The 12,718-nt window shown below is 50.3% G+C and overlaps 1 protein-coding gene and 1 long non-coding RNA gene across 8 annotated transcripts; one reads left to right on the forward strand and one right to left on the reverse strand.

The window, feature by feature from the left end:
- Positions 1–2,370: 2,370 nt before the first annotated feature.
- LOC4576061 (integrator complex subunit 6) lies at positions 2,371–10,942 on the reverse strand. 7 transcript variants are annotated; one of them, XM_061652955.1, is made up of 4 exons: positions 10,483–10,611; positions 9,433–9,664; positions 9,162–9,362; positions 2,371–7,971 (listed from the first exon to the last, which is right to left on the reverse strand). In XM_061652955.1, the coding sequence occupies exon 4, from the start codon at positions 7,861–7,863 to the stop codon at positions 3,475–3,477; it is 4,389 nt and encodes a 1,462-aa protein (XP_061508939.1). In that variant the 5' UTR covers positions 7,864–7,971; positions 9,162–9,362; positions 9,433–9,664; positions 10,483–10,611; the 3' UTR covers positions 2,371–3,474. The 7 variants fall into 7 exon arrangements, with proteins under 7 accessions (XP_061508939.1, XP_061508941.1, XP_061508942.1 ...); XM_061652957.1 differs by having other exon boundaries at positions 9,433–9,777; positions 10,483–10,596; XM_061652958.1 differs by lacking the exon at positions 10,483–10,611 and adding an exon at positions 10,111–10,130.
- Positions 10,943–11,040: 98 nt separating this feature from the next.
- On the forward strand, positions 11,041–12,482 carry LOC133392467 (uncharacterized). The gene is made up of 2 exons (XR_009765731.1): positions 11,041–11,845; positions 11,940–12,482. It is a non-coding gene; the product is annotated as an uncharacterized LOC133392467 (long non-coding RNA).
- The last annotated feature ends 236 nt before the right edge of the window (positions 12,483–12,718 follow it).

Raw genomic sequence — 12,718 nt, forward strand, 5'->3', positions numbered from 1 at the left:
ACATAGATGGAAGGAAGTAAACCAAAATTGCCCATAATTCTCCAGGGTCGTTCTCTCTTGGATCTGGGCTGGTCAAGCATCAACCTTGATCCAGACAATTTGAATGTCTGGAGGGAATTCAGCTCTCCGAATTCCACAACAGCGCGTATTGTCCAAGAGATCCAGCAGGCACGCACGCTGGGAAAGCCCCATTTGCTACGGGGAAAATTCCCAAGACCGAAAATCTTTGCACGGCTCCATTAGCTGCGAATAATATGCAGAGCCTACAACTTGTTGAAGCAAACGCAGTGGCAAATGTGAACAGCACGCGAGATAACGTAGTGTTTCATGAAATGCGCATTTTTTTTTATCGTGCGCCCCATGGATAATTCTCGTTTATAAAACACGCTAAGAACACAATTATCGATCACGAGGCCACCCAGGCAATGACGTCGGTCAGCTAAAGCGCTACACAAAAATCGATAAAATGTAGAACAATATCATCCACGTGGTACACGACATCCCACACAAACAAGAGACGGCAATAGGCCGTAAAAGAAAATTGATGGACATCATTTGATGTCGTCAGTAATTGCTAGTATTGTTATCTTGAATTCCTTATACAAGCTTTTAATATACGTATATTAGACACACATTTTGCATCATAAGGTACGAGTAGACTACACGCAAAGCAGTGTCGCAGGCTTTATTATATACATATAAGTTACATTCAGTTTGGAGACGATGGTGACTTCAAGAAACTCATTCGCTAACAGGATTGAGCGGATATTTTATTAACTTTAACGAAAGTTTTAATCAGCATAACTTTAGACATTTCACTTTTTTGTGTATGCCACATGTAACGAAAGATAAAAGAGGCTCTGATTCGCTTACCTTGGCAAGATGTGAACCACATGGGAAGATTCTAGTATGTGTCTCTAAACGTTGCCAGAATGATAACTATTTTACTACACTACCATTATGGACCTACTGAAAGGCTTTTCTAAATGTATTACCACTAACACATTAATGTTACAATGCACACCTTCTACTGCTGATTGCGCTGCTGGGGCATGGTTTTTGACGCTCGACTAATTGCACCAGCCCTACTGCTGGAGCTGGAGCATATGAAACCGAACTGTTTTACATCATCTACCAACCCAGCAGAATTCTGTATTTCTCTTTCTCTCTACCCCACAACACACACACGCACACTCTCTCTCTCTCTCTCTCTCTCTCTCTTTTTGCCTTTGTAAATACAGGTCCGGACAGTGCGGTCCTGTTCGACTGCACTGCTCGAGTTTTCGTTGTTGACTGGTTGCTTATTTTTCACACAGCCGTGGAGGAAAATAGGCACGCCATATTTCTTTTCCCCGATAAGCAAGCGTAGCCTCTTTCACCCAGTGTGGTTCGCTGCATTTCTATCCCGCTTCTAAGCATGGACAAAGCAGTGCGAACTGTGTGTGTGTGTGTGTCTCGCTCGCAGCCTGGTATCAAAACCAGGCGCAGGCGCTGCGAATTTTCTGCCCCTTTTCAGATGTACAGGAACCTGAAATAGTACAGCGCAATCCACTGTAGATGGAGCTAGTACTTATAACTTCCTACAAAATAAAAGTCTACCGTACGGTCACACTGGCAAACATCAGGACAACGATGGCACCATATTAACCAGTAGAATGTTGCATGCTTTTTATGTGCATATTGATCAGTGTTGCTGTGCCAAGTAACTCTTTTCAAAGAGCAGAGGAGCTCGTTTGTTCAATATAAAGTGAATTGTTCTTGACCTCCAAACACTCCGCACGATCCTTGCGCTCGGTAATGGCGTAGCTCATTACAGCACAAACTTTTTTGAGACATAAAATATACGTTTTTGTTAATCATTATTTATATTTACATATTTTCTACAATTATACTTTTTTATGCTTACTCTGATCGTATAGACCACACTTTCTTCATTGAAAAAAAAACGCGCAAAATAACAAAATATCATATTCCGGATGAGAATACTTAAAACAGATGACACCCATGATACGTCACGGAACAAGCTCAGAGCTCTCGCGTGGAAGAGGTCGCTCTTACGCTCCCTGCCATCAACACTGACTGTGCAACATAGACGACAGTGCCGACTTTCGAATTGCGATTGCGAACGCAAAAATATACATCGAAAATAAATCATGATAATAATGAATAGCAAGTTTTGCTAATTTCGCATACGCGAAAGTTGCCCTGCTGTCTCAAAACAGTGCTACTAACCGTGTTTGCCATAAAGTTGAAGCTTGCTTCACGCGGTCAAAACGACCGTTAGCATTCTTCGCTCACCCCCACCGTAACGGTTGTTCTTTCTGCTAGGTAGAGCAATCTGTTCAGTTAAAAAAAGAAACCTCGTTATCGTAGATGTAGTAATTTTAGCTTATTGTTCTATTTTTTTCCTTTCTAGGTCTTTGATAGCGTACAGCGATCCAAAGAATGATACATAAAAGTACTGTTTAAGTTAACGCTACACTTAGTTAAAAGACGTATAAAAATAAAGTTAAAAGACGTATTAAAATCGGGGGGCGGGGCATCAACCAAAAATGGAAAACATATTACACAGTTTGTATATTGCTTCGTATATTACCTCGTTCTGCGGCACGGCAACACTCATCCTCTTTCGAGCTGTACAGCTCGCTCAGCAGGGCGTTACCGCGCGCACAGAACTAGCTAGCCGGCTGTATAGGATCGATTATTAAGTCACTGATAGCCAGCCAGTACAGGGATACCGTGAAGGGAGGGCGAGGGTACTGTTCGCAAAGCAAAAGCCAAAAATCCGCTCCTCCCAACTCCCAACATGCTGGAATCGGCTCGGGAGCGTACGTTCGGTCGGTATCGTTCGGAGCTGGCCGGAGTGGTTCCACGCCCAGCTCCGACTGTGACCCACTCGGAATCGTAGCCGCTCCACAGCGCTCCCATCACTATTAGCGATAAGACGATACCACCAAGCCCGATAGCGGGGAGGGTTTCGAGTCATTTATAATAAGGGCGTGATTGCTTCAATGGTGTGGAGCACTTCAAGCACAATCAAGAAGGGGAAAGGGGGGTGGGGGAAGAAAAAAGAAACGAATAAAAAAAGCGCCTGTTACGGTGTACGCCTACAGAAACGCAAAAGTTTAAAAGTAAAATTATAGTAAAGCAACTCGCACACAATAAACCAAACATACTGAGCATTTCTCCGTCTGGCGCAGTCATCCCTTGGCGCAGTGGGCCGGGGCGTTTCACAGACAAACCGACCGGTGCAATGTACCGAATCGCTGCAGCCGGTTGGCAATGCAGGAGCGTTGCCGCACCGCCACAGAATTATTGCAATAATATTGCACTGGATTGATTGGAACTATTGCACCAAGCCGCCGCGTCAAACCCTGCCCGAAACCGGCTGCATTAGTTGATACTGGCGTTGACTGGCGTCGCAAACGAATGAAACTAAAGGGTGGTGCGCGGATGCACCGCTCCACCAACGAGCTAGGAGAACGGTACGTGCACCGCCTCCGCAAAGTGATTGTTATGACTAAATTCAATGGTCCCGTACGGGCCGCCGATGCTGTTGTTCAGGTAGGCGGCCGCACCCGGCGGTGTCGTGCTGCGGTACGTCTCACTGCTGCTGCCGTACGCGGACGCGCCGGCATCGTGCGCAAAGAACAGATTGTCCGGCGTGAGGGCGTGCTCCTGCTCGTCCTCCAGCAGCCCGTCGCTGTTGCCGTACGCGTAGTACGTGTTGGTCGAACCGCCGTCGCCCTCCTGCTGCTGCTGCTGCTGCTGCTTGTGGCGCGACCGCTTCATGCCGGTTGCCGCGTGCGACCGGGCCCACCATTCCTGTATGCACTCCACCATCCGGTGGCGCCGGAACCGGCGCGCCTCCTGCACGCACGCGTCCACGAAGTGCTTGCGCGTCGCTCGGCTGCCCTCCACCAGCTCGAGATGCTTGAGCAGCTGGGCGTAGTCCCGGCCCGGCCGCCGGATGTCGCGGTACACGATCGAGCGCGTCCGCAGGTTCGTCTCCTCGATGCGCTCCAGCTCCTGCTCGTCCTCGACGCACGCGTAGAGCGCGTGAGGGTAGTACCAGTTGAGCGTCGGCTGCACCGCACCGTCACACCCGCCGTTCATCGCGGCCGAGACGAGCCCGTTCGCCAGCACCATCACCGGCTCGGTATCGGGGGCAGTGCCTCCGCCCGCCTGGTGCGCACCGCCACTGTTCGTACTGCTGATGACGGTCGGCCGGTCGGTCGGCGGTCCGTCATCGTAATGGCCGTCCTTGCCGCGGTCGCTGTCGCTACCGTTGTGGCAGGTTTTGAGGATGTTGGAAATTTTCAGCACGTCCGTCAGGTCGTTGCCGGCCTCGAGGTTCCATTGCGATACCGCCGGATGGCGGGACGGTGCTGCTGGCCGTTGCTCGTGCATTTGTTGCTGCTGCTGCTGCTGCTGCTCCTCCTGTTGCTCCTCCTGCTGCAGCTCATGTTGCTGCTCTTGCTGTTGTTGCTCCTGCTGCTGCTCCTGCTGTTCCTGCTCCTGCATCCGCAGTACGTCCGCTGCGTCCGCCGCACTCGCCTCCATCCCCCACTGCACTACCGACGCATGGCGGGACGTTGGCCGCTGCTCTTGCGGCTGTGCTTGCAGCTGGGGTGCGGGCTCCGAAACTGCGGGCTCCGTCAGCGACTTGGTAGGCTCAGCCAGCGGATCCGCCGCTTGCTTCGGCTCCTCCGCCCGTAGTGCTGGCTCCACCGCAGCCCGATCAGGCTCCGCGTCCACTTCCATTGCGTCGCTGTGCGCTGGCTCCTCCGCGGCCGCACTCGGCGACGGCTGCACCGTCTGGTCCGCTTGTAACCGTACCGCCGCACTTTGCTCCGCTTCCGCTCGTACCCGCTCGTGGCTCGTGTCGATATGATCGTCCGCCTGGACGCTTTCCGGGCGTGGCGATGCAGCCCCATCCGCCGCCGCCTGCTCCTCTCCCAGCGCTCCCATCGGTACATTCGCTTCTTCCGCCGCTTGCTCGGCCTGCTCCACCACCATGCGCTCCCTTTGTTCCGTAAGCTCGATGTGCGGTTTCACCCCACCGTCCGTGCTGCCGTCCGGTCTAGGTGCAATTGCCTGCTCCGCGACCTGCTCCGCTTGCCGCACGTTTGTCTCGGCCGTCTCCTCGCCCTCCTGCTCCATCTCCTCCAAGACGTCGGTCTCCTCCCTCTCAACCAGCAGGCTCTCCTTCTTCCCGTCGTCTCGCTCTCCCGCACCGTCCACACTCACCGGCTCGGTTGCGTCCCTGTCTACCTTCTTTGCCGGCTCCGCTTCGGCCACGTGCGCACCAACCTTACTGTCGGGCTGCTGCTGCTGCTCGTGCGTTTGCTTTTTGGGCGAGTAAGCGACGCTTTCGTCCGCTCGGGACTGCTCCTTCTCGCCGACGATGCCAGGCGAGCCGGCACGGCGTATTACCACCTTCACCTCGGCCACCGCCACCTCCGCCATGCTTGGGTGCGCTCCAGTTCCGCCCGGTGCTGCCGCCGTCGCCGTCGTCGCCGTGGCTTCCGTTGGCGCCGCCGCTCCCCCAGCCACACCGGCCCCCTCGGGCAGGGGCTCGCGGTGGTGGTTCGGCACACCCAGCTCCCCGGGCGGGTCGTCGAGCGGGTCGAGCGCCATCACCAGGCAGCCCTCGGTATCGTCCTCGGTGTCGCTGCCGGACCCGCTAAGCTCGGAACCGCTCTCGTCGTCGGTCAGCAGCGGGTCGCCGATGCTCGACTCGTCCCCCGACAGTGAGCCGGACGCGCTGCTGCTGCCGCTGCTGCTGCTGCTGCTGGCCAGCTCCATCGCGGACCGCTTGAACACGTAGTCCTTCCGGATCGGACCCGCTTTGCGCTTCCGGCTCACCCGCGTCACCGTGCCCTGCTCGAGGCTTTTCTTCATGTGGCTGCTGCCCGGGTGCGGGCCCGGCAGCCCGCTCGCCTTCATCGGGGCGAGATCGTTCAGGTCCGCCTCGTCCACCATCACCATGTTCTTGTCCTTCTTGTACGGGTTGCCAAACATGTGCTGCCGCACGTTCGTCGGCTCGAGCTCGCGGAGCGGCGTCTCCTTGTTCTTCAGATACTCCTGGTAGTTGCCCATGTCCGAGATCGGCAGACAGTGGCCCGAATCCTTGGTGAACACGTGGATCCCGCTCGTCGGCAGGTGGAAGAAGTTCTCCCGCATCCGGGCAATCTCGTCAATCAGGTCGCGGCGCGGAATGTCGTACGGGTTGCGGTAGTTTTTCGTCGCCGCCGTCTGTATGATCGACGGTATCACGATCGTGTAGCTGTCGAAGCTGGCAATCTCCATGTGCATCTTGGTGAACGTGTCCTTCAGCATCGGGTGCGTCACGATGTCGCGCTTGAGCTGCTGGCCGCCGGTCAGCTTCGCCGTCTCGAGCTGATGGTAGGCCGGTTTCGGCTGCTTCAGCTGCTTGAGCACGCGCAGGCACAGATTCTCCTGGTCCTGCTTGGCCGTGTTCTTCATCTGCTTCAGATAGTTGGCCACCGCCGGGCACAGGTAGCTGTCGAGATTCTCCGGCAGTATGTACTGCACCAGCTGATACGGCACGTTCGGGGTGGTGGCGAGTGCCCGCCGCAGGAACGGACAGTAGTACTGCGGGATCGTCTTGACGTAGTTGGTAAACTTGTACACCCAGTCGTTCGGCGGGTTCAGGTTGAACTTGTGAAACAGATCGTTGATCAGCGGCAGCAGCATCTGGTAGTTGTACGGCAGCACGTACAGGTGCACGATCGGCAGCGTGCTGTTCGGCTTGAGGTAGCCGAACGGCATCTCGCCCTGCATCCCGGTCGACACGATCAGCGGCCACACCTTGTTCGACTCCTTCTTCGACAGGATCTGCAGCGTGAGCGGGCTCGCCTCCAGCTCGTACTTGTCGATCGGGAAGTTGCGCAGTACCTGCGGCTCGTCGCAGCACGGCGAGATGATCTTGATCTTCGGGTGGGCGTCGCGCGGCGGCAGACTGGTCAGCTTCGGGTCCGGCCAGTACGGCTCCGGTATCGGCCAGTAGCCGACCGGGAACGTCTTCTGCGACGGGTGCTGCTTCGGCACGTAGATCATGCGCTTGGTCGACTGGAACTGCAGCTCGGACGCGCCGCCCCCGTCGCCCCCGTTCGCGATCAGCTGGTCGAAGTGGATCACCACGCCCGGCTGCACCTTCTGCACCAGGCTCTCGATGCACTGGTTCAGCACGTAGTGCGACTTGATCTTGTACGACCGGCCCCCGGTCACCTCGCACATCTTCTCGATCATCGAGTCGTCGTGCGGCACCTTCCCGTCCGCCCGCTCCTCCACCCGGTTGCCCGGCATGCGCAGCACCAGCGAGAACAGCCGCTGGTCCCACCGGAATGGCTCCTTCGTCAGCTTCGTGCCCGGCATCTGGGCGTGCAGCGGCAGTATGATCTCCTGGTGCACCCCGTTCCGGAACGCGTACTTACCGCCGTCGGTCAGCACGATGATCACGGACGGCTCGAGGTAGAACGGGCACCGGCCCTGTCCGTACGTGTCGATGCCGGACTGCATCCGGTTCAGGTTGAGCAGATCGAACGCGTTCTTCAGCGCCTCGCCCATCGACGTCAGCCCGTTGCTCTGCAGGTTCTTCAGCTCGTTCATGAAGGTGGCGTGGTTCTCCTTCCAGCCCGCCTTCACGTTGTTCGGCGGATCCTCGAACGTGAGCAGCATGTACCGGTCGCCCATGCAGTCCTGCGATCGCTGCCGGAACTTGAGGAACGTTTCCACCGCACCCTTGGCGATGTCGAGGTACGTCTTCTGCACACCGTTCACCAGCGCCCGCTGGCACATCGAGGCGGACGTGTCCACCAGGAACACGATGATCGTCATCTTTTAGCTGGTGCCGGTTGCGAACCTGCTGCCGAGTGCGAAGCTCCTGCCCGGTGCGCCGCACGACATGCCGGATTTGCCCTGCTCGTGTTGGGGCGCACCGCCGCTCTGGAACGGCCGGGGGAGGAGATGCAGATTTGGCAATTAGTTTTTGTGTGATTCAAATTAGCAATTAGTGGCAATTAGTGATGGGAAAATGAAGTTTTCGTCGGAATCGATTTCGGCTAGCTTCAAAGATTTCTAGAATCGATTCCTGATAGTAGGTCCGGAATTGGAATCGGTACCGAAATCGAAATCGGTTCCGAAATTGGAATTGGCTCAGGAATCGGAATCGATTTTGAAGTCGGAATCGATTTCAAAATTGGAATCTGTTTCGGAATCGGAATAGGTTTTGGAATAGGTTCCGGAAAGCAAAATCGGGTTTAGAATCAGTTCCAGAATTGGTTTCGGAATCGAAATCGGATCCGAAATTTGAATCGGTTTCGGAGTCGGAATCAGAATCGGCTTCGAAATCGGGGTCGGTTTCGGCATCTCCATAATAATGGTGTTTGGGCCCAATGATGCAACGTATTGATAGCCGCAAACAATTTTGATTGTTTGGATTTGGATTACTTGTGAACGATCCATCCATCATGGAGATTCCCGGACGGATTTCGCTTCTGAAACTTCTTATTTCAATGCAAGAACTGATTTTCATCCCGGAGCTAATTCCATTTCTGGAGTCTATTCTGATCAATTCCGAAGTAGGTTCAGAATCGGAATCGGTTCCGGTATCGAAATCGATTTTGGAATCGGTTCCGGAATTGGTTTTGGAATCGGAATCGGTTCCGGAATTGGTTTTGGAATCGGAATCGGTTCCGGAATTTTAATCGATTTTTGGTATTCGTAATCAATTTCGGGGCTGATTCCGTTGCTGGAATCGATTCCGATTTCGGAGCCGATTCCGAAGCCTATTCCGGTGCCGATTCCGGAGCCAAATCCAAATTTACTTGTGAACGCCATCATAGAAATTGCCAGACTAATTTCGCTTCTGAAATATCTTATTTCAATACAAGATAACTGATTCTCATCCCGGAGCTTATTTCAATTCTGATTCCTTTTCAGGAGCAAATTGTGATTCCCAGGACGATTCCGATTCCGAATTCGATTCCAGCATCGGAATCGGTTCCGAAATTGGTTCCTAACACGGAATCGGAATCGGATAGGTCCGATTCCGAGCTCCCATCACTAGACTGGACGGAGGAAAGCGGAAACGAAAAGTGTATCTGGAATCCGGTACGTAGTGTAAGGAAACGTACCAGATAACAGCCGCTTGCTTTGGGTTTCACTGCACGGCGGGAATATCTGCTACCGGTCATACGCACGCACGGGGGGTGCTCACGCTCCAGAGGAACTCCCTCTCCTAGGAGGTGTTTCTTTTTCGGTTGGCGGGCTGAACGACAAAGTTGATTGCGGTTGATGGCGGATTCTTTCAAACGCGTCAGTTACCGGACAAGCATCTACGGAAGAGGAGAGACCAAACGGAAACATGAACACGACACGAATGGCAGTTAAACCGTTACGACTTACACGCTGTTATGTTTTTTTTTTTCTTTTTTTTTCAAATAGCAAACAGTCTTCAGTACTAAGTGTTCTATTCGCGCAAGGAGCGTTCCGTTTACGCAAGACAACGTTCCAGAGTGGACCCCCTCTGCCGCCGCCGTTTCTAGACATTCATAATTCATTCACTGGGCCAACACGTTACACAAGACTTTCGTTCTATTCAAAAAGTTCGGAAGAATGGCAACACGGGGCACGCGCGCTGGGGAAAGGAATCGGGCAGTAATTATTAATTCATCTTTCCAACGCGCCCTCGGCACACTTATTGAAGGCTCGATAGCGTCTCGCCGGGAAGGGATGCCCCGAGGGATGTCCCTCAAAAAAAAAAAAAAAAAAAAAAACCGAAAAGAAGAAAAACAAAAGATCACTGTGTGTCCCAATCACCCGAATAAGCACAACCACCACACGCTCACACACACACGCACGCACGCACCAGTCATTCACGATACCATGCGCTTTCGATCCACGTACATACACGCGCGATCGCACTCATCACGGAACAAACACCAGCGTCATTCGCCAATGGGGATAACGACGAACCACGAAACAGATGGGGAGGGGTGGGGGGAAGTTTCACACAAAACCACAACGGGATCCTGCCGTGGACCCAGGCCGCGAATGCAAATCCATCCTCAGCATCCAGCTTACCAGTCAACCACATTCACTTTCCACCGTACACGGCGCAAGGAAAACTGTGGAGCAGTACGTAACTGTGTGAGTGTGTGAAAGTGTCAGACGGTTGTGTGAGTTTCAGTGTGTGTATGAATAAAGCAAGGTACGTGTGTGTGTGTGTATGTGTGTGTTTGAAGTAGAGCTTTGAAGGTGAGCGCAAGCCTGGTGGCTCCTGCGGTCGTGCACACAGTGCTCTAAAGGGTTTTGATCAAACGTTTTAGCAGCAAACTATCTGCCACCGTGCCGTTTCGGATGTGTCGCTCTCTGCCGTCCCTTGAATTAATTGGCAGGCAGTGTGCTCCTTTCGTTTCTGTCGATCTGTTAACTTTGCATATTTCAGCAACTTACCTCTCGTCCAAATCGGCCGTATTATTGTGTGCGTTGTGTCCGACTCATTGCCCCTATCGGCCAGCGCTGGCACACACGGGCAGGCGTTACGCGTTTCACTGTACGTGTCAAAGGCAGGCCCGCACGGTTCCCAAGCTCGCTAGACGGCGTTACCCAAGGTGTGTATGCGTATGAGGAAGGTGAGTTGCGTCACTGAGCAATGTGACATTTCACGTCTTGACACAACAATGCTCGGGAGGGGGGCTTCGGCACTAACATCGGTGGGAGGGTATAGATTTTTTTTTTTGCATTTTGACATAACAATTCCCAATGATGACGCATGCAAAATGCGAATTTGTATCGCGATTTCTAAATATATTCACCTTGGGTGTTACCATCGTGGGGATCAAGGTTATTAGACTCTATACAGGTTAGGCAGCGGTCTAGGGTAACTGTACCAGTTTTGGTAAAAGTAAGGCACAGCCCTCTACGTTACAAAGGAGAAGCGTTACATGCCTTGAAACATTCCCAAGCAACATTTTTATTATAGCTGTGTCATCCACGCGACCGACTAGAGAACATTATTAAAAAAATATGTTTAAAAAATGGGATGAAAATAAAAGTTTTGTTTAAAGATTAACCAATATCAAGGATATTAAATTCTGAAAGACAAGTAATATGCATGGTTTATGAAAAATAGTCGAAAAAAGTTCTCAAAAACTCTTGAAGCTTTAAATAGGAGTAACATTTCCCATAAGTAGAAAATAAAAAAATATGTAAAATATATTTAGTAAAGTTAAATATATGACATGTATTTATTATCTATGAAATATAAGTTTCTGGCCACTTTAAATCATAAATACATTTAGTTTAAAGCTCCTATTATAAGGGCGATGAATAAGGTTAATAAATAAATTTACACATTGATTATAATTTCAATATCATAGTTTTAGCAATAGTGGGCTAAGAAATGTGTAAGCATATTAATGGTTTAATTGTTTTGAAAGTAATTCTTAAAGTGGCTATAACACTAATGAATATCAAAAAAGTAAGGTAATAATGATTTTTTTTAAATTTTCATGAATTATCAATGAATCTAAACCTTATGAATGATTGCTGAACATTCATCAGGTTTTGATTATTAGACATTATTATCTATCAATTTGCTCATCCACGACGGTTAAAACAGGCGTTCAAAAAATGTGCTTGGGTTTGAGATAAACATGCGTTACGCGTAACGCTAGCGTAACGTAGAGGGCTGAGCCTTACTTTAACCCCAGTTTTCGGCAGGCTAGTGCAGCAGTTTCACAAAAATTGCTCACACATCAATATTTTTCATTATTTTTCTTGAAAGTGTTGTTATTCTGGTTGATAAACTATCATAGTATGTTGCAATATTTTTTATTTGCCGGTTCAAAGCCCTTTTTCATAAATATTCGTGAAAATACAAACATTGATTTTTCTCCTATTTTCGGCAGGCTGTGTTCCTATTTTCGGCAGCGCGAATACGGGTCAGAAAATGTTTGTATCAATGTGAATATGTACAAAAAAATGTTTAAAGTAATTTAACACTCTTACTTTCCTAAGATTGGTGTTAAAAAGCACGTTAATTATTAATTTTATGTTGCTTATTTTGGCCCGTTTTGACAGCCATTTTGATGCGACGTTTAAACAGAGCAGCCACGTACGGTGCGAACTGGCTTACAAATATTTATTTTTCTCTTAAGTTAGTGCATTGTTTGCCGTAAAATTGGTGATATTTGGTACAAGAAAGGTCATATTATGTGTCGACATACGCATTGTATTGTTCTGATCAATTTTAAAAGGAATATTCAGCCAAATTCAAAGTGTGTTATTGTTCCGAGTTTCGGCAGGAGCCCACAAAATTGAGCTGTCAAAAATGAACATTTACTGTGTACCTATTTTCGGCAGCATTTAAAGTGAAAAATAACCTGTTTATCGTGATTTTAAAATTCCGAACAAGTTAGAATAAATTAAATAAGCATAAAATCTTTAACATACACCACTTTTTCATTGTTTTACTGTTCTGATTCTCTTAATCACGAAACCTGCCGAACGATTGGCTGACAGCAAAGCTGCCGAAAAAAAGCACAATTTTTTTGATATTTTGGAAAATACGTAATGAAATGGTGTGAAACTTCGTATGTGAATATCAAATAAGTACACTTTCACTGCAAAATTGTATTTTGTGAAATTTTTTACCGCATTTGTGCAGAATTTCACGTTTTTAGCTACC

This window comes from Anopheles gambiae, chromosome X, assembly GCF_943734735.2.
Source record: "Anopheles gambiae chromosome X, idAnoGambNW_F1_1, whole genome shotgun sequence".
Lineage (NCBI taxonomy): Eukaryota > Metazoa > Arthropoda > Insecta > Diptera > Culicidae > Anopheles > Anopheles gambiae.

Coding starts and splice junctions, on each gene's coding strand:
- LOC4576061 (XM_061652954.1), bottom strand. CDS start 7,863: ATGACGATCATCGTGTTCCTGGTGGACACGTCCGCCTCGATGTGCCAG.